Source organism: Zea mays, chromosome 7 (assembly GCF_902167145.1).
Source record: "Zea mays cultivar B73 chromosome 7, Zm-B73-REFERENCE-NAM-5.0, whole genome shotgun sequence".
Lineage (NCBI taxonomy): Eukaryota > Viridiplantae > Streptophyta > Magnoliopsida > Poales > Poaceae > Zea > Zea mays.
The window spans coordinates 9,806,230-9,829,360 of NC_050102.1; the positions used below are offsets into that span (position 1 = coordinate 9,806,230).

General features: G+C 44.4%; 3 protein-coding genes and 1 pseudogene across 3 annotated transcripts; all 4 read left to right on the forward strand.

Moving 5' to 3' along the window:
• Window positions 1-1,653: 1,653 nt before the first annotated feature.
• Window positions 1,654-2,797, forward strand: LOC103632008 (uncharacterized). The gene is made up of 2 exons (XM_008653866.2): window positions 1,654-2,371; window positions 2,457-2,797. The coding sequence occupies exons 1-2, from the start codon at window positions 1,749-1,751 to the stop codon at window positions 2,764-2,766; spliced, it is 933 nt and encodes a 310-aa protein (XP_008652088.1). The 5' UTR covers window positions 1,654-1,748; the 3' UTR covers window positions 2,767-2,797.
• A 546-nt stretch (window positions 2,798-3,343) lies between these two features.
• Window positions 3,344-3,943, forward strand: LOC109940934 (uncharacterized). The gene is made up of 2 exons (XM_020541325.1): window positions 3,344-3,674; window positions 3,768-3,943. Exons 1-2 carry the CDS (start codon window positions 3,373-3,375, stop codon window positions 3,799-3,801), a joined length of 336 nt encoding a protein of 111 aa, XP_020396914.1. The 5' UTR covers window positions 3,344-3,372; the 3' UTR covers window positions 3,802-3,943.
• A 2,036-nt stretch (window positions 3,944-5,979) lies between these two features.
• LOC109941017 (uncharacterized) lies at window positions 5,980-10,079 on the forward strand. The gene is made up of 9 exons (XM_020541462.1): window positions 5,980-6,039; window positions 7,763-7,898; window positions 7,992-8,239; window positions 8,319-8,522; window positions 8,631-8,723; window positions 8,813-8,923; window positions 9,005-9,358; window positions 9,482-9,715; window positions 9,795-10,079. Exons 1-9 carry the CDS (start codon window positions 5,980-5,982, stop codon window positions 10,062-10,064), a joined length of 1,710 nt encoding a protein of 569 aa, XP_020397051.1. The 3' UTR covers window positions 10,065-10,079.
• A 517-nt stretch (window positions 10,080-10,596) lies between these two features.
• The window catches only part of LOC109941018 (uncharacterized), a 42,534-nt pseudogene continuing 29,999 nt past the window's right edge, over window positions 10,597-23,131 (forward strand).

Sequence of the window (23,131 nt, forward strand, 5' to 3'; positions counted from 1 at the left end):
CATTTCACCCACTATTTGTTAAGGTACAACATGGATAAAAGGTGGATGAATGAACCTAGGTATATTTCTAACAATGTACTATAAACCATTATTTTGTAGTAATCACCTTTGATCAACATATCGTTTTTGTACCTAATATTTATAGGCACACGAAGGTCTACATAGATGGGGTAGTTGGATTTATTGAGTTTGCGTTTAGCAATTCTATAAGCGGAAACAAAATTCTATGTCCATGTAGAAAATGTGTTAATTCTCTATGGAAAGATGAAAATGAAGTTCGTTCGCACTTGATATGTGATGGCTTTCAAGAGGGATACAAAAGGTGGACTTATCATGGGGAAAGAGACTCTGTGCCTATTAATAGTCATGACTACACTGATACAGAGGCTGTAAACAATTCAGACGAAGATGACATAGCCAATTTGGTTCATGACTTAGCTGGTGGTCTAGATGATAAAGGGGATTTTGAAGTATCTGATGGTTTAGATGAAACTGATGTAGATTTAGAAGCCATCAATCAGTTAGCGATAGATAATACCCAAGACCTATACCCAGGGTGTAAGAAGTTCTCAAAGTTGCATTTCTTAATTAGAATTCTTCACTTGAAATTGCTTGGAGGGTGGACAGATAAAAGTTTTGATATGCTACTAGATCTACTAATGGAGGCTTTCCCTGATGGCTTGGCATTACCAAAAAATTTCAATGAAGCAAAGAAAGTAATTAAGTGTCTAGGACTCGGGTATATCAAAATTGATGCATGTGAAAATGATTGTATTTTGTTTAGGAAGGAGTATGCTAAGTATGATGCATGTCCCACATGTGAAAGGTCACGCTGGAAATCAAAAAGGATAAGTTTAAATGGAAAACGTGTACACAAGGTTCCATGCAAAGTTCTTCGTTATTTTCCAATAAAAAGAAGGTTTCAGAGGTTATTTCTGTCATCTAAGATAGCAAGTGACATGAGGTGGCATGATGAGGAGCGTATACAAGATGGATTACTAAGGCATCCTGCAGATTCACCTCTCTGGAAGGATTTTGACCAAAAGCACCCAGTGTTTGCTTCTGACAGTCGCAACATTAGACTTGCTTTAGCTACAGATGGTTTTAATCCGTTTAGGTCCATGAATGTTAGTTATAGCATTTGGCCTGTTATTCTCATCCCATATAACTTTGCACCATGGTTGTGTATGAAGCAAACGAATTTCATTATCTCATTGCTCATTCCAGGCCGTAGATCTCCTGGTAGTGATATAGATGTTTATTTTGAGCCACTAATTGATGATCTGCTAGATATGTTTGTTGAAGGGGTGAGAACATATGATTCTGCAAAGCATGAGTATTTTCAATTACGTGCTGCAATAATATGGACCATATCTGATTATCCAGGCCTAGGGTACATTGCAGCATGTACTACATCAGGTGAAGTAGCATGTATTGAATGCCACTCATATACATGTTCTCTACGATTGAAACAAGGTACAAAAAATTGTTATATGGGACACCGTAGATTCCTGGGCCCAAACCATCCATATAGATTTGATCTAGATTCGTTTGATGGTAAAGTTGAGGACAGGCCAGCGCCTAGACCACTTTCTGGAGAGGAAGTTTTATTGCAAACAGAGAATATGCACACAATGCATGGGAAAGGTTGCCAACATAAAAAGAAAGCAAAAAAGAAGGAAGGGGAGCCTCCTATCATATGGAAAAGGAGGTCTATTTTTTTTAGGCTTCCATATTGGAAGGATTTAATGTTACGACATAATTTAGATGTCATGCATATCGAGAAGAATGTGTGTGATAACATTGTCAACACCCTCCTAGGCATTCAACGGAAGTCCAAGGATAACTTGAAATATCGTTTGGATCTTCAGTCCCTAGGCATTCGAACTGAGCTTCATCCTATTCCAGTGGGTGACAAGTTATATTTACCACCAGCATCATATACAATGAGTGCATCTGAGAAGACGTTATTTTGTGAGGTATTGAAAGGAGTAAAATTTCCAGATGGATATGCATCAGATATAAGAAACAATGTGGATGTGAAGGAGAAGAAGCTTGTTGGGCTAAAGAGCCATGATAACCATGTTCTGTTACAGTATTTACTCCCACTTGCTGTGAGAAGGATTTTACCAGAAATAGTTAGTGCTGCACTGATTCGTGTGAGCAATTTTTTCAAGCAAATCTATTCGCCAGTTATTCGTATAAGCGATATGCATAAGCTAGAGTCAGAAATAGCTGAGACTCTAAGCATTCTTGAGACTATATTCTTGCCATCCTTTTTTGATATTATGGTACACTTAATGGTTCATCTCCCTACTCAAGTCAGAATTGCTGGCCCTGTTCAATTTCGTAATATGTACCCAGTGGAGAGGTAAATTTTGATATATTTTAGAAATAAATTAAACTTAGTTTTACTCAAAGGGAGGTTTAACATATATGCCATTTCTCCTTTATAGGTTTTTAATGAGATGTAAGGGCCATGTTCGCACTAGGAGTCACCCAGAAGGGTCAATTGCAGAAAGTTATCTATTTGATGAGAGTCTCACATTCTGTTCTCGCTATTTACATTGTGAAACTAGATTTAACCGGAAAAAAAGAAATGATGATGGCTTGGATGTTGATTTAATCAATACCACCCCTTTCTTCCATAACATAGGTCGTGGATTGGTTGGTAAGCGTAGTGTCACATTAGACCACAAAACATGGCTTCAAGCACATAGATATGTCTTGTTCAACTATGACCATATAGAGCCTTACTTGAAGTAAGTTGAACATTATATTTTATAATCAATATCATCCATTTATTTCATGATTACTAAATTATAATGTTTGTTTAGGAAACATATAGAATACCTTTACTCTGCTGGTCATCAAAATCAAAGAGCTATCAGTCGTTTACACTATGAGACTTTTCACGAGTGGTTTAAGTCACATGTAAGTATCTAGGAAAATGTTTATATAGAATATAGTTCCACATTATTTTTTTAGTACAATAACAATCTTCAAAATCATCAGGTGGAAACAACGAGTGAGGAAGTACCTGAGGAGATAACAATATTAGCTAAGGAGCCTAACATGGTTGCACATTCTTATGATAGTTATTCTATAAATGGGATAAATTTCCATACACATTCTTATGATGTGGGTAGGTCAGTGCAGTGTAGTGGTGTAGCCCTAGTTGCACATGCAACAAGTTTTGATGGGACAAACAATAATAACCCAGTATCAATGAGCAAAACTTATTATGGTGTTATAAAAGACATTCTTGAGCTGAACTACCATCACCAGGGAAAAATAGTATTGTTCAAATGTGATTGGATTGATAACCAAGTATGAGACAAATGGGTCAAAATAGACAAGTTTGGGGTGACAATGGTCAACTTCAAGCATTTATTCAATACCGGTGACAAGGAATTAGATGAGCCATTTATTTTTGCATCTCAGGCAACTCAAGTTTACTATGTGCAAGATCCTATTGATGCTGATTGGTTTGCTGTTTTAAAGTCAAAACAACGTGACATGTATGATATGGAAGAAAGGCTAGACAATAGTACAGAAATAGGTTCTTTCTTGCCAGATTTGGATGCAAACACACAAGTTAATGTATCTATTGGTGGTAGTTGTGTTAGGACTGATATAGATGGAATAATGATTGCCGAAAACCAACCTAGCAAGTAAGATATGTTTATATCTGTTTACGCAAAAATGTTTCATTTTACGTTGTAATCTCTTTGTCTTGATTGTAATCTCTTTATGTCTTGATTCAGGAGGAAAGTTTGTAAGAGGAAGAGGAATGGGTAAAGAAACGGAGGTCAATGAATATGAACTACAAAGGGCTGCCAACATAAAAGAAAATATGAAGAGGATGAGATCTCTTAATCTCCATGTACCTAGTACTATGGTTAATGAAGAAGGAAATGGATCACATCGAGCCAATAAGAAACATAAGGTTAATATATTTCCCTATTTAATAAGTTCATGTTTTTTTACATTTAATTTAATAGTACAGTTATAGAGTTTCCAAAACCAAGCAAATTTCATGTGTTGAGATTTTCAAGTTTTGAAGAGAAATTTGGAGTAAATTGCAGATTTCCAACTTGATACAGTTTTGGTTCAGCTAAAAACAGTTTGCTTTACCTATTTCTGGACCCCTGTATGATTTAATCTGGGGGGTTTTGGCAAAAGGTTGCTATAGTAAACTTGTAGATTAACTATAGGAGAACAACTTTTATTAAGTGTTGAAGCTCTAAATTTATATGGAATTGGTATAAAAAGGAGTCTAAAGATGTAGTGTTCAGTTTGGAAAATCAGACTTAAATTCAGTCCTGCTGATTTTTCAGTCTGAAGCAGATTTGGGATACTCCTTAAGGGCTGATCCATGTAGTTCTGGGCTGTGAGTGCTGTACCAAAGTGGAAGACCATACTTTGGTGTGCAAGTTGGATTAAGGGTAATGCCACTAAAACCAGTTGGAACTGACAGTAACAGTAGTTCAAAGATTCAATGTGCTAAATCTGAAATTCAGACTTAGTCTTGTTTCAGCACACAGACATTGTACCAAAGATTCAATGCAGCTCTCCTGCGTGTTTCGAGAAAAAAAAACAATCTCAGACATTGTAAAAGAGGCATCCAGTCCAGTCAAATGATCAGGTACTGAAGAGATACCTGAGTACCTGACCACTAATAGAAGGATGAAGGAGAATTCCAGGGTCATAGGGTCAAAAGAGAAGGATTTGGAACATTCAATTCCCATCATATGTACAATAAGAGATGATTTTATACAAAGCCCAGACCAACTTCAAGTCAGCAATAGATGAAAAAATAATAATAAAACAGTTTGGAATTGGGGAACTGGGATCCAAATTTCAAGTCCTTGTGAATCATAAAAGTTTGTGGAGCAATCCCCATTGTTCCAAACAGGCACTAATGCAAATTACACAACTAAACAGCATCTACAACTCCTTGTAGGCGATTCTGTGGCAACAGAATCTTTGTTTTTTCCCTGAGTGACATAGAAAATATAGGAAAAGTCACATTTGAATATTAAGCCAACATGTATCTGGACCCTTAAAAGTAGGGGGTTCCTATAGCGTAAGAGCAAAGTGAAAGTATACAGATGAACTTCAGCAAGTCAGAACTCAGAAGTACATTCAGTATCATAAGCTCAGTTTTAACTATGTAAAGAAAATGAACATCTAGAACGACCTCATCTCAATGACTGTGTATAAAATTTAAGGCAAAACCAAACTGCATTGCTTAACACACACATGGTTGTTGTCAATACCCAATTACAGTAAGACAAAATGTAGCCAACTCAAAAGGAAAAACAAAAGGATATGGACTATATACCAGTCTATGACACTTGTCCTCTGGTGGGACATACAACGCCGATATCACCACTGGCACGAAGGAGATGCCAACTCCTAACCGGCTAACCCCTCATAGCTCGAATTCACCATCCAACTTTAGCGCCTCAGCTGCAGCGGCAGCCTCCTCTTCCTCATCATCAATGGCAAAGTACGAAGGTGACTGCCATGGCTCAAAACCAGAGCCCTTTCGGGTCATAGTTACATTGTTTCTCCCTATCCTGAGGAGTTACTACAGTAGCAGTCTGTTGGCCTTTCGAAATTAAAAAAAATGCCTTCCAATTTGCACGATAGAATATGAATCGTAGAACCATTCAGTTGACTTCCATGACTCTGCCTTCACTTGTTTCTATGTCATCTTTTGTAGATCCAAAGCAATACCAGCTAGCATTAGTTATCTTAACATTAGCACCCACAGCTGCAGATGTCTATTATGGTCATTATGCACACAAACAGCAACTAACTAAGTAACACAGAACTGAAACATATTAAAAACAAAAGGTAAAGTACAAGTTTCCTTGTTCAGTCGGTGTAACTAAAAGCAGTGGCTTAACATCTTACCAATCAGGCTTCAGTACTTGTTTAACGTCCGATCATAGGCCAGGCTATGGGTCCATGGCAGTACCAGTGGATAAACCCATTGAATATGTGAAGAGAGAGGAAAGGAACTTACTGGCAAGGCACACCAAATTAAATACCAAATCCAGTTTCACAAATGGGAGATGGAATGGAAAAGCTCATAAACCCAAATAGTAACTACCAAGTTTTTTGTCCATTAATCACGAAAGGAAAACTTGTAAAAATTTCCTTGCAGATAGAGAAAAAAAAAAGACAACAAAATTAAGTGTGGCTGATAGAAAAACTTAAGCAACCTATCAATTAAATCCAATCCAAAATAAAGAACCAAATTAGGAAGATATTCAAAGGTTCTCAGTCCTTATTCCAGAATTCTGAAGTTGGAGTCTGGCAGCTGACAGAACTTAATGGCATATTTGATGATGAAAAGAACTTAATGGCATATTTGATATTCAAAGTAACAGTAGTTCAAAGATTCAATGTGCTAAATCTGAAATTCAGACTTAGTCTTGTTTCAGCACACAGACATTGTGTGTTTGGCTCAACTTTGGAGCTCTCTAGTGCTTGATCCTTGGAGTATTAAGCCATATCTTTATAAGAAGAGTTGAAGAACATATATTAGTGTGCAAGTTTGATGTAGGGAGGTAGCTCCGTCCCTATAAAAAATGGGAGCAAAAGAAAGATGAATTTGGCTCTGCAGTCGAACTGAAGAAGTTCAGCGCAGTTAGTGTAGTCTGAATTTTCAGACTCGAAATAGTATCTGGCAGAGACTGAATTTCAGTGTTAGTGATCAGTTTAGAGTCTTGGTGCAGCAAATTCTTGTGGTTTTGGACTGAGAATTCTGTAGCAAAATGGAAAAATAAAGAATAAATCAAATGACATGCATTAGAAACCAAATATCCAAAACTAGATACTTTCAGTTGGGAGTGAGGCTTCTAGACATCAGGCATCCATCCCATACACATCTCAGCCTATAAACACAAACAAGGGCGAGCAGCATGAGATGATCTTGTTCAGTTTCCAAACCAAACTCTGAACGTGACTGAAACAGCCCTGCTGCACCATCTGCACCTCCCTATTCAAGCCTTGTTATTGCACAAATCACCATGGCAACAAACCCATCCCTTTCAACCAAAAGCATTCTCCAACTATAGCTCTATTAGTTTGTTGCATCAGTCCAAGACCAAAAATGAAAGGATCAAAAGTTACAGTGCCCCAAAGTACAGCCAATGTCACTGAAAATTCAGTTTCAGAAATCTGAAACAGCATCACACTGAGTCTCACAGAGGGTTTTGTCACTCCTTTTTCTCCAAATTCTACACAATAACAAGTCAACCCTTTGCATAAACATTGTTCCCCTTCATATGGACTTTGACTTTACTATATAACTCTTAACCAAAATCTCCATAAAATAATTATCATAGAGCTCCAAACTGGGCAACTTGCTGCCATTCAGGTTTCAGAACTGAATTAAAATTCAGTTATTAACCAATCTGAAACTTCAGAAATACGTGTCATTGAAATATAACGAATCTGAATTTGTGTTAAGTTCAACTACTCTATGTTTGATCAATTCTGCAAAGAAATCATTAACACTTACAATCGGCAGAGAAACCAAGTCTGAATTTGTGCTAAGTTCAACTACTCTAAGTTTGACCAAGTCTGAATTTGTGCTATGTTGCTTGTATCTAGATGATCTTTAATTAGTTTAAACATGCACATACAATTTCGCATGCTAGATCTATTGATTCTCTCATTATTACTCGGGCATGTACTCCTCATGTCTTGACGATTAGTAATGTTTTCATTTCTTTGTGTGTAGACAAGGACATTAGCAGCTTCAACTAATGGTCCTACTTTGCGATCAAGGACTGAAAGGGATATTGTTGATGATAACCACGAGGATAGTACTTCTGAAAATAGTTATGAAGAATCTGAAAATCCCATCAATGATGAAGGTAAAAATCAAACAAACTTTAAATTTATTGTAGCAATTTTGAAAATAGTTATCTAGAAAGGTTTTCATCTGTTTTATCTCCTGTAATAAGCAGAGCAACCTATTGGGCATCAAAATATAAGGAAAGGAAGGGGCCCAACCTTGAAGAAGAACATATATTCAAGTAGTGGTGGGCCTAAAATCTGCATTACCCTTAATGAATATGGACAACCAGTTGGTAGGAACAGCAAAGAGTTTGGTAATTTCATAGGAACTTTGGTGAGGAAAAATATCCCGGTTTCTTGTGAGGATTGGAGACTAGTTGATTCTAAAAAGAAGTTTGAGTTATGGACAAAAGTGAAGGTAATCTGATTTAGTGAGATAATTTGGCTTAGCCTATTGTCAGTAGATTTGGTAATCAACTACATTTTTGTTGAAACAGGAATACTATGAAGTGGATGAATCTGGTATAGATTATGTTATAACATCTGCAGCAAAAAAGTGGAGAGAGTTTAAGGCTGACCTAAAGAGCAAATATTTTGATGAAACATTGAGTTTTGAAGAGCTTATTGCTAAAAGGGATGAAAGGGTGAAAGAATCTGATTGGGAGTGGTTGATAACTTATTGGATGTCTCCAGAAGCCGAGGTACATGCTGATTTGTTTTGAATTGCTTTTTGAGATATAAACCTTCATTAAACTATTGTATGAATGAATTTGTATTATTGTTTTGATAGATTCATATTTATGTTGTAGGTTCGTACAAACAGAGGTAAAGATAATCGTTCAAAGCTGACTATGTCGCATGCAGCTGGTAGCAAGAGTTATGCTCGTGTGGGGCATGAACTGGTAAAAAAATTATAATCACTAGTTTGTATAATTAGTTTAATTTATGAAAATTCTAGTCAATTACTGGACCAAATCATGTTTTCTTGTAGGCCGAGCAACAAGGACGCCCTGCGAGAAGAGATGAAATATATGTTAGAACACACACGCGTAAGAACAAAGAAGGGGATATTGTGCCTCTACCTGGAGCAGAAATATTCATTGTGAGTACACACATATTTTTGATTTGTGTAATAATTAAAATATAAGTGAACAAAATATAATATATGTGTGGTCCTCTTAAGAATAAATTTGAAGAAGTTGTTGCTGAGAACCCAGAACTGAAGGACAGAAGTATTGAAGATGGTGATTTATATGCACATGTTTTTGGAGAGAAAGAACCAAGAGGTCGTATTCGTGGTTTAGGCTTAGGACCAACTCCACAAGATGTAGGCACTCCTGGAACTCAAATGAAAATATCAACAAAGCTTCAAATGGCATTGCAAGCTCGCAGTCAGTCTGAGCAAGAGGTTAGAGCCTTAAGACAGGATATGAATCAAATGAAAGAGAAAATGGATCAAATTTATCAAATGATGGTAGCAGCTCAAGGGGTGCAACATATAGAAAGCCCATCACAACATGGGTCTAATTCTCGACAGGTGATATAATATTGCATATGTTTAGCCAGTGTAGCATATATCGAGCAGTTCGCCGTCTATCTTGTTAATTAGGCTTGTTTCCTTTATCTCACTAACACTTTTTCCCTTTTTATTTTTCTTTAGAACTCAAGGGTGCATCGGTCAGATGAGGTGGCACATGGTTACAATGGTAATGACCATTCACCAAATATGGTTGAAGATGACTTGCAGCTTACTAGGCGAGTTGCAAGCACTATGGGCCGTCCAAGGAATCGTGAAGATGTTAATACTATTGAAGAGCAAAGTCGCAGGCGAGACATTGCAACAATGGTACCTCAAAGAAATCATGGATCACCTCAAAATGCAGATGATAATCATGTAATTTCTCATCTATCACTTCATATTTATGTTTCATTATTATTTGAACTTTGTAATCTTACTTCGCATATTTTATTAGGTTGGTAAAGAAGTCATATTATATTCTATGATGAGATCAGAAGTTCCTGTTGCAATAGCAAATATTATCTCAACCGACCCAACCACTAAGGTTGCAGATGTTCCTCTTGGAAGGGAGTTTACACAGGTTTTTGTGACTCGTGTGCTAAAAAGGGAAAGTACTCTACCACGACCATACTTAGGTGTAGAGAGTATGGGAGATGCTCTTTTTATGCCCGTTGCATGGCCAACGAACAAGGTAATACTACAACCTTGTATTTTATTTATGTAATTAATAGAACAAGCTTCTAATGTTCTGTATTTTTAGATGAGTCGTAACAAAAAATCAACATTGACCCAAGGTTCTACAGCAGCAGCAGGTAAATATTTTCTTCATATATATTTGTGTATAAGTGTAGAGATGGATTAAAAACTGAGTGAATGGTACTATTGCATAACTGTGCATCTGAATCAATCTCTGATTTTGTAGACAATTCTTGTCTCTAATATGTAATTGTTTGCAATGGATCATAATTGTTTGCTTGGATGTTTGGCTCTTCTGCTGGTGCTTTAGGAAACCTCCTAGGTGGCATTGCTCTCAGCTATTTTTCTCCCAAAGTCTTGTTTCTGTTTTTCACAATCCTTCTCCAGCTCTTCAGTACATCACTTCAGCTCAGTTCTGTTCATTTCTCTTCTGTTCAGTACATCATTTCTGCTCAGTTCTGTTCATCAGTACATTATTTCTGCTCATCAGTTCTGTTCGATCAGTTCAGTTCTGTTCAGCCACTCAGTTGATAAATTTTCTGGTTACAAGCCATTCGCTGATGCAACACTTTAGCAATCAGGTAGTAGACAGGAATCTGAAATCTGTAATAGCTTCAGGAACTCGGTTTATACCAAACCTCCTAGGTGGCATTGCTCTCAGCTATTTTTTCCCAAAGTCATGTTTCTGTTTTTTTTGCAATCCTTCTCTTGTTGCAGTTCTTCAGTACATCACTTCAGCTCAGTTCTGTTCTGTTCTGTTCAGTACATCATTTCTGCGATTGTATATGTGCACTATATATCATTTGTTGGATCAGAGATCAATGACTGAGATTGTATATGTGCACTATATATATGCACCTCTCCATCATTTGCATTAGATATTTTCCCTTCTTTGTAATCATGTGCATTCATTACATAAATATATGTATTAATAGACCTTTATTGCACTTTCAGTTTGTATTTTCTGTTGGGAGTTTATAGACCTGCTGATACAATAATTGACATATTATCAAATTATGTTGTAGGAAGAGGAGCTGGAAGCAAGGATCATATTGCTTGAAGTGTGAAAAAAATGATTACTCGCATGCATGCTAGCTGTTGGCGTAACACCCAGCCGATGGAGAGATTTTAGTTTGCTAGATGTATATTTATACTTTTGCATGTAATAGAACTGAACGATCACTTCAAAAATTTAGGAAATTCGTGTATGCTATTATTTTTATATGTTCATCACAGGAATCGTGTTCTAAACAAATATATGTTGGAATTCAAAGTCAAAGATTGATCTCTTTCTTTTACTAATCAAATTTCATATATTCTGAGCTAAATATTATTCAAGTTGTCCTGCAATGTGCATCATAATCGGTTTATTATTTGTTTCATTAGCATATATTTGTATGCATGGATTATTTTTTTTAAACTGCACATAGGGAATAACATCAGACAATCTGTCGGCATATAGACTTTTAGCGACACACAAGCCGTCGACACATATATGTCTGTCGGCAAAAGTATGTCTGACGGCAATGATATGTCTGTCGGCAAAAACATAAACATTGCCGACAGATAGTATGTCGGTACATATATGTCTGCCGGTAAAGCGTATTGCCGACAGGACTTTCGCCGACACACATTATCTGTCGTTAAAACTTTTTACCGACGGACTGTGAGACGTTATTCAGGTGTTTTACCATCAGATAGTCCGTAGGCAATAATGTGTCATGGTGTAGTGCATGAGCGCTTCCCCTTTGTCTTGGTCTTGCTTGGCTGCCCCTTGTGACCCTTTAGCGCCGTCTTGAAGCGCTTGATGATGAGAGCCATCTCTTCATCATTTAGCCCTGCCGCCTCAACTTGTGCCACCTTGCTAGGTAGCACCTCCTTGCTTCTTGTTGCCTTGAGAGCAAAGGGTTGAGGCTCATTGATTGGACCATTCAATGCGTCGTCCACGTATCTCGCCTCCTTGATCATCATTCGCCCGCTCATGAACTTCCCAAGAACTTCTTCGGGCGACATCTTGGTGTACCTAGGATTTTCACGAATATTGTTCACCAGATGTGGATCAAGTACAGTAAAGGACCTTAGCATTAGGCGAACGACGTCATGGTCCGTCCATCACGTGCTTCCGTAGCTCCTTATTTTGTTGATGAGGGTCTTGAGTCGGTTTTATGTTTGGGTTGGCTCCTCGCCCCTTATCATTGCAAATCTCCCTAGCTCGCCCTCTACCAACTCCATCTTGGTGAGCAAGGTGACGTCGTTCCCCTCATGAGAGATCTTGAGGGTGTCCCAGATCTGCTTGGCATTGTCCAAGCCGCTCACCTTATGATACTCGTCCCTGCACAAAGAGGCTAACAACACAGTAGTAGCTTGTGCATTTTTATGAATCTGTTCATTAATAAATACAGGACTATCCGAGCTATCAAATTTCATTCCATTCTCAACAATCTCCCATATACTTGGATGGAGAGAGAACAGGTGACTACGCATTTTGTGACTCCAAAATCCGTAGTCCTCCCCATCAAAGTGTGGAGGTTTGCCAAGAGGGATGGAAAGCAAATGTGCATTTGAGCTATGCAGAATACGAGAGTAATCGAAAGAAAAGTTCGAATTAACCGTCTTTCTTTTGTCGTAGTCGTTGTCGTCGTTGTCCTTTTGGGAAGAAGTGGACTCATCGCTGTCGTCGTAGTAGACGATTTCCTTGATGCGCCTTGTCTTCTTCTTCCCATCTTTGCGTTTGTGGCCCGAGCCCGAGTCGGTAGGCTTGTCATCATTAGGCTCGTTGACGAAAGACTCCTTCTCCTTATCATTGATCACAATCCCCTTCCCTTTAGGATCCATCTCTTCGGGTGATTAGTCCCTTTCTTGAAGAGAACGGCTCTGATACCAATTGAGAGCACCTAGAGGGGGGGTGAATAGGTGATCCTGTAAAACTTGAACTTAATGCCACAAAAACTTGGTTAAGCGTTAGCACAGTAATGCCAAGTGGCTAGAGAAGAGTCTTAGCGAAACACAATAACCACAAGAGAATCAACACAGATAGACGCAGTGGTTTATCCCATGGTTCGGCCAAGTACAACACTTGCCTACTTCCACGTTGTGGCGTCCCAACGGACGAGGGTTGCAATCAACCCCTCTCAAGCGGTCCAAAGACCCACTTGAATACCACGGTGTTTTGCTTTTCTTTTCTATATCCCGTTCGCGAGGAATCTCCACAACTTGGAGCCTCTCGCCCTTACACTTTGATGTTCACAAAGAAGCACTGAGTAAGGGAGGGATGAACAACGCACACAAGATACAAAGATCACAGCAAATACGCACACACAAGACCCAGACTTGAGCTCAAGAGACTATCACAAGTTTCACACTAGAACGGAGCTCAAATCACTAAGAATGTCGAACAAGTGCGCAAGAATGGAGTGTGAGTGATCAACAATGCTCAAAGGATGCTTGGTATTCTCCTCCATGCGCCTAGGGGTCCCTTTTATAGCCCCAAGGCAGCTAGGAGCCGTTGAGAGCAATCCAGGAAGGCAATTCTTGCCTTCTGTCGCCTGGCGCACCGGACAGTCCGGTGCACCACCGGACACTGTCCGGTGCGGATTTCCTTCCTTATCTGGCGAAGTCGACCGTTGGCGGTCTGGAGCCGTTGGCGCACCGGACACTGTCCGGTGCACACCGGACAGTCCGGTGCTCCTTTTCCGACCGTTGGCTCGGCCACGTGTCTCGCGCGGATCGCGCGGCCGACCGTTGGCCCGGCCGACCGTTGGCTCACCGGACAGTCCGATGCACACCGGACAGTCCGGTGAATTTTAGTCGTACGCCGTTAATCACTTCCCGAGAGCAGCGAGTTCGCCTGAGCCAGTCTGGCGCACCGGACACACCACCGGACAGTCCGGTGCACCAGACATAGCTGGCTTTGGCTGAACAAGGGCATCTCTTCTCCAATTCGATTTCTCTTGTTTCCAGCACTTAGACACAATACATTAGTCTCTAAAACAATGTACTAAGTCTGAGAAACATACCTTTATACTTGATTTGTACTTTGTCCACCTTTTAACACTTAGGCACTTGTGTTGGACACTAAATCACCAAAATACTTAGAAATGGCCCAAGGGCACATTTCCCTTTCACCGCTATAATTCACCGGACTGTCCGGTGTAGCACCGGACAGTGTCCGGTGGCGCACCGGACAATGTCCGGTGGCGCACCAGACTGTCCGGTGTGCCAGCGGAGCAACGGCTACTTCGCGCCAACGGTCGTCTGCAGAAGGCATTAAATGCGCTACAGTGCGCGCTAGAGTCAGAGCAGAACCAGATGGCGCACCGGACACTGAACAGTGCCTGTCCGGTGCACCACCGGACTGTCCGGTAGCTCAGAAGACAGCAGCTCCAACGGTCGGAATCCAATGGTTTGGTGACGTGGCAGGCGCATCGGACAGTGTCCGGTGGCGCACCAGACTGTCCGGTGCGCCATGCGACAGCAGCCTTCACCAAACAACTAGTTTGGTGGTTGGGGCTATAAATACCCCCAACCACCCACCATTCATTGCATCCAAGTTTTCTGACTTCCCACACCTTACAAGAGCTATAGCATTCAATACAAGACACTCCAAAGAGATCAAATCCTCTCCCAAGTCCTTAGTTCATTCCAAATCAAATAGTGACTTGTGAGCGAGTGACTTGTGTTCATTTGAGCTCTTGTGCTTGGATTGCTTCTTTTTCTCATTCTTTCTTGTGATCAACTCAATTGTAACCGAGGCAAGAGACACCAATTGTGTGGTGGTCCTTGCGGGGATTTTGTGTCCCGTTTGATTGAGAAGAGAAGCTCACTCGGTCTAAGTGACCGTTTGAGAGAGGGAAAGGGTTGAAAGAGACCCGGTCTTTGTGACCACCTCAACGGGGAGTAGGTTTGCAAGAACCGAACCTCGGTAAAAACAAATCCTTGTGTCTCACTCTTTATTTGCTTGCGATTTGTTTTTCACCCTCTCTCTCGGACTCGTTCATATTTCTAACGCTAACCCGACTTGTAGTTGTGCTTAAGTTTATAAATTTCAGATTCGCCCTATTCACCCCTTCTAGGCGACTATCAATTGGTATCGGAGCCCGGTGCTTCATTAGAGCTTAACCGCTCAAAGTGATGTCGGGAGATCACGCCAAGAAGATGGTGATCGGCGGTGAGAAGTCCGCTACAAGTCACGGGAAGGCTCCATCAAGGGAGTCTACCAACAACAAGAAGGATGGATCCCCTTCACGCATTCGAACGCACAAGAGTGGCGAGAAGAAGAAGAAAATGAAGAAAGTGGTCTACTACGAGACCGATTCTTCCTCGCCCTCTACATCCGGATCTGATGCCGCGTCCGTCACTTCTAAGCGCCAAGAGCGCAAGAAGTATAGTAAGATCCCCCTACGCTATCCTCGCATTCCTAAGCATATTCCATTACTTTCCGTCCCATTAGGCAAAGCACCGACGTTTGACGGTGAAGATTATTCTAGGTGGAGTGATATGATGAGATATCACCTAACCTCACTCCACAAAAGCATATGGGATGTTGTTGAGTTTGGTGTACAGGTACCGTCCGTAGGGGATGAAGATTATGATGAGTACGATGTGGCCCAAATCGTGCACTTCAACTCCCAAGCCACCACTATACTCCTCACCTCTCTAAGTCGAGAGGAGTATAACAAGGTGCAAGGATTGAAGAGTGCCAAGGAGATTTTGGACGTACTCAAGACCGCGTACGAAGGAAACGAGGTGACAAAAATCACCAAGCGGGAGACAATCGAGGGGGAGCTCGGTCGCTTCCGGCTTCGCCAAGGGAAGGAGCCACAAGAGATGTACAACCGGCTCAAGACCTTGGTGAACCAAGTGCGCAACCTCGGGAGCACCAAATGGGATGACCATGAAATGGTCAAGGTTATTCTTAGATCACTCGTTTTTCTTAACCCTACGCAAGTTCAATTAATACGTGGTGATCCTAGATACACACTAATGTCTCCCGAGGAAGTAATAGGAAAATTTGTGAGCTTTGAATTGATGATCAAAGGCTCAAAGAAAATCATCGAGCAAGATGGCCCCTCCATGCCCGAAGCACAACCGGTCGCATTCAAGGCGATGGAGGAGAAGAAGGAAGAGTCTACATCAAGTAGACTCCCCATCGACGCCTCCAAGCTCGACAACGAGGAAATGGCGCTCATCATTAAGAGCTTTCGCCAAATCCTCAAGCAAAGGAGGGGGAAGGACTACAAATCCCGCTCCAAGAAAGTGTGCTACAAGTGTGGTAAGCCCGGTCACTTTATTGCAAAATGTCCATTATCAAGTGATAGTGACAGGGATAACGACGAGAAGGGCAAGAAGAGAGAAAAGAAGAGGTACCACAAGAAGAGGGGCGGCGATGCCCATATGTGCTGCGAGTGGGACTCCGACGAGAGCTCCACCGACTCCTCCTCCGATGAGGACGCCGCCAACATCGCCGTCACCAAAGGACTCCTCTTCCCCAACGTCGGCCACAAGTGCCTCATGGCAAAGGACAGCAAAAGGAAGAAGGTAAAATCAAGATCCTCCACTAAATATGCATCCTCTAGTGATGGAGATAATTCTAGTGATGAGGAGGATAATTTGCGCACCCTTTTTGCCAACCTAAACATGCAACAAAAGGAAAAAAATAAATGAATTAATTAGTGCTATTCATGAGAAGGATGAACTCTTGGACTCTCAAGAGGACTTCCTAATTAAAGAAAACAAGAAGCATGTTAAGGTTAAAAATGCTTACGCTCTAGAAGTAGAGAAATGTGAAAAACTATCTAGTGAGCTAAGCACTTGCCATGATATTTTTGCCAACCTTAGAAATGAAAATGCTAAAATAATTGCTAAGGTTGATTCAAATGTTTGTGATGTTTCAATTCCCAATCTTAGAGATGATAATATTAGTTTACTTGCTAAGATTGAAGAATTGAATGTCTCTCTTGCTAGCCTTAGAAATGAGAATTTAAAATTAATTGCTAAGGCTAAAGACTTAGATGTTTGCAACGTTAACATTTCCAATCTTAGAAGTGAAAATGACATTTTACATGCTAAGATTGTTGAACTAAAATCTTGCAAACCCTCTACATCTACCGTTGAGCATGTTTCCATTTGCACTAGATGTAGAGATATTAATGTTGATGCTATTCATGATCACCTAGCTTTAATTAAGAAACAAAATGATCACATAGCTCAACTTAATGCCAAAATTAATGAGCATGACTTAGAAAATGAAAAAATTAAATTTGCTAGAAGCATGCTCTATAGTGGGAGACGCCCTGGCATCAAGGATGGCATTGGCTTCCAAAAGGGAGACAATGTCAAACTTAATGCCCCGCCTAAAAGATTGTCTAACTTTGTTAAGGACAAGGCTCCCATGCCTCAAGATAACGGGGGTTACATTTTGTACCCTGTCGGTTATCTCGAGCACAAAATTAGGAGAATTCACTCTAGGAAGTCTCACTCTGGCCCTAATCATGCTTTTATGTATAAGGGTGAGACATCTAGTTCTAGGCAATCAACCCGTGCTAAATTGTCTAAGAAGAAAACACCTATTGCATCAAATGATTCTAACATTTCATTTAAAACTTTTGATGCATCTTATGTTTTGACTAACAAATCCGGCAAAGTAGTTGCCAAATATGTTGGGGTCAAGCACAAGGGGTCAAAGACTTGTGTTTGGGTACCCAGAGTTCTTGTATCTAATGTCAAAGGACCCAAAACCGTTTGGGTACCTAAAATCAAGAACTAAATTTGTTTTGTAGGTTTATGCATCCGGGGGCTCAAGTTGGATCATCGATAGCGGGTGCACAAACCACATGACAGGGGAGAAGAAGATGTTCTCCTCCTACGAGAAAACCAAGATCCCCAACGAGCTATCACATTTGGGGATGGGAATCAAGGTTTGGTCAAAGGATTGGGTAAAATTGCTATATCACCTGACCATTCCATCTCAAATGTTTTTTTGTGGATTCTTTAGATTACAACTTGCTTTCAGTTTCACAATTATGTAAAATGGGTTACAACTGCCTTTTTACGGATATAGGTGTTACTGTCTTTAGAAGAAGTGATGATTCAGTGGCATTTAAGGGAGTGTTAGAGGGTCAGCTATACTTAATAAATTTTGATAGAGCTGAACTCGACACTTGCTTAATTGCTAATACTAACATGGGTTGGCTCTGGCACCGCCGACTAGCTCATGTTCGGATGAAGAATCTTCATAAGCTTCTAAAGGGAGAGCACATTTTGGGACTAACTAATGTTCATTTTGAGAAAGACAGGGTTTGTAGCGCATGTCAAGCAGGGAAGCAAGTTGGTGTTTATCATCCACACAAGAACATCATGACGACCGACAGGCCGCTCAAGCTCCTACACATGGATCTATTTGGCCCGATTGCTTACATAAGCATCGGCGGGAGTAAGTACTGTCTAGTTATTGTGGATGGCTATTCTCGCTTCACTTGGGTGTTCTTTTTGCAGGAAAAACCTCATACCCATGAGACCTTAAAGGGATTCTTGAGACGGGCTCAAAAAGAGTTCGGCTTAAGGATCAAGAAAATAAGAAGCGACAACGGGACGGAGTTCAAGAACTCTCAAATCGAAGGCTTCCTTGAGGAGGAGGGCATCAAGCATGAGTTCTCTTCTCCCTACACCCCACAACAAAATGGTGTAGTGGAGAGGAAGAATAGAACTCTATTGGACATGGCAAGAACCATGCTCGATGAGTACAAGAATTCGGATCGGTTTTGGGCCGAGGCGGTCAACACCGCCTGCTACGCCATCAACCGGTTATATCTACACCGAATCCTCAAGAAGACATCATACGAACTCCTAACCGGTAAAAAGCCCAATGTTTCATATTTTAGAGTCTTTGGTAGCAAATTCTTTATTCTTGTTAAAAGAGGTAGAAAATCTAAATTTGCTCCTAAGGCTGTAGAAGGCTTTTTACTAGGATATGATTCAAACACAAGGGCATATAGAGTCTTTAACAAGTCCTCTAGACTAGTTGAAGTTTCTTGTGACATTGTGTTTGATGAGACTAACGGCTCTCAAGTAGAGCAAGTTGATCTTGATGAGCTAGATGATGAAGAGGCTCCGTGCGTCGCGCTAAGGAACATGTCCATTGGGGATGTGTGTCCTAAAGAATCCAAAGAGCCTCCACAAGCACAAGATCAACCATCTTCTTCCATGCAAGCATCTCCACCAACTAAAGATGAGGATGATGCTTGTCGGGGACCATAATTAGGGGTACCCTCAAGACTCCTAAATCTCAGCTGGTAACCCCCATCAGCACAAAGCTGCAAAGGCCTGATGGGTACGATTAAGTCAAGGATCGGTCCATTCGAGGGACGCGATCACGCCTCGCCCGAGCCCAGCCTCGGGCAAGGGTAGCCGACTCCGGAGGATTTACGTCTCGCCCGAGGACCCCCTCCATCAACGGACACACCTTCGGCTCGCCCGAGGCCCAGTCTTCACCAAGAAGCAACCTTAGCAAAGTCGCCACGCCAATCGACCGAATCGCAGGGGCATTTAATGCAAAGGTGGCCTGACACCTCTATCCTGACGCACGCCCTCCAGTCGACAGAGCCGAAGTGACCGTAGTCACTTCGCCGCTCCACTGACCGGCCTGACAAGAGGACAGCGCCGCCTGCGCCGCTCCGACTGCTATGCAACTCGACAGAGTGAGGCTGACAGCAGCCAAGTCCGGCCTCAGGCGCCATAGGAAACTCCGCATCGCCCGACCCCAGGGCTCGGACTCGGGCTCAGCCCCGGAAGACGACGAACTCCGCTTTGCCTGGCCCCAGGGCTCGGACTCGGGCTCAGCCCCGGAAGACGACGAACTCCGCTTCGCCCGAACCCAGGGCTCGGACTCGGGCTCAGCCCCGGAAGACGATGAACTCCGCTTCGCCCGACCCCAGGGCTCGGACTCGGGCTCAGCCCTGGCCTCAGCCGACGGTCTCCGCCTCGCCCGACCCAGGGGCTCGGACTCGACCTCGGCCTTGGAAGACAGACTTGACCTCGACCTCGGAGGAGCCTCCACCTCGCCTAACCCAGGGCTCGGACCGACCACGTCACAGGAGGCGCCATCATTACCCTACCCCAAGCTGACTCAGGCTACGGGGAACAAGACCAGCGTCCCATCTGGCTCGCTCCGCTAAACAAGTAATGATGGCGCCCCGCACGCTCTATGACGACGGCGGCTCTCAGCCCCCTTACGGAAGCAAGAAGACGTCAGCAAGGACTCGACAGCCCCGGCAGCTGTCCTTCCGCCAGGCTCCAGCGCTCCTCCGACGGCCACGACACCACACGAACCGGGTGCCAAAACCTCTCCGGCTGCCACGATGGCATGTACTTAGGGCACTAGCTCTCCTCCGCTAGACACGTTAGCACACTGCTACACCCCCCATTGTACACCTGGATCCTTTCCTTACGCCTATAAAAGGAAGGTCCAGGGCCCTCTTACAGAGGGTTGGCCGCGCGGAGAAGGATGGGACGGCGCTCGCGCAGGGCCGCTCGCTCCCTCCCGCGTGGACGCTTGTAACCCCCTACTGCAAGCGCACCCGACCTGGGCGCGGGACAAACATGAAGGCCGCGGGTTTCACCTCTCACGCCTGTCTCCCTCCGGCTTCTCTTCCCCCCCTTCGCGCTTCGTCTCGCGCCGACCCATCTGGGCTGGGGCACGTGGCGACAATTTACTCGTTGGTCCAGGGACCCCCGGGTTCGAAACGCTGACAGTTGGCGCGCCAGGTAGGGGCCTGCTGCGTGTTGACGAACAACTTCCCGTCAAGCTCCAGATGGGCAGTCTCCAGCAACCTTTCCAGCCAGGGACGATGCTCCGTTTCGGGAGTCTTGAGTTCATGTCCCTCGACGGCAGCTACGACATGATACTCCTTCCCCCGCCGCGCGACAACGACAATGGCGGCCGACAACCCGCCCCCCGGCGGCAGAATCGACGACGTCTTCCCCGCGTGGTGGAAGAACAACATTCGAGCTCGCCCCGTCCCCTCCCCCGCCGACGGAGGAGGAGGCAGGGCAACCAAAGCCAAGCAGGAGGCGGCACCTCGTCGGCTGTCGAGCGAGTCGACGGCGCCGGCGCCCCAACGAGGGGCACGTCGGGCATCGACCTCGCGTCTGAGACGAAGATGAGCGCCGTCTCCCCGCAACACGCCAACCCCAAGCAAACGGACGACGCCAGCACGCTCGCAAAGGACTTGCTGGGCGTCACCCTCGTACCTGAGACGGCGGTGCGGTCCACCCCTGACGTGACTTCGTCAGCGCCCGTCGACCAAGAGGTACCGACCAATTCCCATCTCACGCCTTTTGGATTCAGCCTCGACCCACCAAGCGACTTCGCTTTGGTGGACGCTCTCATAGAGGCGAGTCCAAACCCTCTGGGGTATCGTATGCGGTCACCCTGGGACCGGTTGACGGCCGTCTCGACCTACGGGCCCTCGGGGTCCGAGGAAGATGACGAGCCCGACTTTAGTTGGGATTTCTCCGGACTTGATAACCCCAGTGCCATGCGGGACTTTATGACCGCATGCGACTACTGCCTTTCCGACTATTCCGACGGTAGCTGCAGCCTCGGCGATGAGGACTGCGGCCCAAGTCGTGAATGTTTCCACGTCGATCTAGGGGGTCCCGACGAAGGCAACCATCTTGGTATGCCGGAGAACGGTGACCTCCCTAGGCCTGCGCCTCGCGTTGACATCCTTCGGGAGCTAGTTGTGGTCCCCGTCCCGGCGGGGGGTCATGACCCACAGCTTGAGCAAATCCGCGAGATGCAGGCCAGGCTCGACGAGGGAGCAGGAACACTTGAGCCGTTCCGCCGGGACAATGGGCAGGAATGGGCGGGCCAACCTCTGGCCGGAGAAGTGCGTCATCTACCCCAAGGCATCCAGCACTGCGTCGCCGACGATGTCAGGGTAAGGCCGCCACCGGTTTCTAGTGGGGTCGGCCAGAACCTGGCTGCAGCGGCAATACTTCTCCGCGCGATGCCGGAGCCATCAACCACCGAGGGGCGGCGTATCCAGGGAGAGCTCAAGAATCTCCTGGAGGACGCCGTGGTCCGACGGACCGAAAGCTCCGCCTCCCGAAGGCAGGGGTACCCCTCGGAACATCGCGCCGCGACTTCCCGATTCATGTGGGAAGCCTCGATCCACACTGGGCGCACGCGCAACACAGCGCCTGCGGCCCCGGGTCGCCTCGGCAACGAGCACCATCACCGCAACCGTCGGGCCCACCTCGACGAGAGGGTGCGCCGAGGCTACCACCCCAGGCGTGGGGGACGCTACGACAGCGGGGAGGATCGGAGTCCCTCACCCGAACCACCCGGTCCGCAGGCTTTCAACCGCGCCATACGACGGGCGCAGTTCCCGACTCGGTTCCGAACCTCGACTACTATCACAAAGTACTCGGGGGATACGAGACCGGAACTGTGGCTCGCGGACTACCGGCTGGCCTGCCAACTGGGTGGAACGGACGATGACAACCTCATCATCCGCAACCTCCCCCTGTTCCTTTCCGACACCGCTCGCGCCTGGCTGGAGCACCTGCCTCCGGGGCAGATCTCCAACTGGGACGACCTGGTCCAAGCCTTCGCCGGCAATTTCCAGGGCACGTACTTGTGCCCTGGAAACTCCTGGGATCTCCGAAGCTGCCGCCAGCAGCCGGGAGAGTCTCTCCGGGACTACATCCGACGATTCTCGAAGCAGCGCACCGAGCTACCCAACATCACCGATTTGGATGTCATCAGCGTGTTCCTCGCCGGCACCACCTGCCGCGACCTGGTGAGCAAGCTGGGTCGCAAGACCCCCACCAGGGCGAGCGAGCTGATGGACATCGCCACCAAGTTCGCCTCTGGCCAGGAGGCGGTTGAGGCCATCTTCTGGAAGGACAAGCGGCCCTAGGGCCGCCCACCGGAAGATGTCCCCGAGGCGTCAACTCAGCGCGGCGCCAAGAAGAAAGGCAAGAAGAAGTCGCAAGCGAAACGCGACGCCGCCGACGCGGACCTTGTCGCCGCCGCCGAGTACAAGAACCCTCGTAAACCTCCTGGAGGTGCCAACCTCTTCGACAAGATGC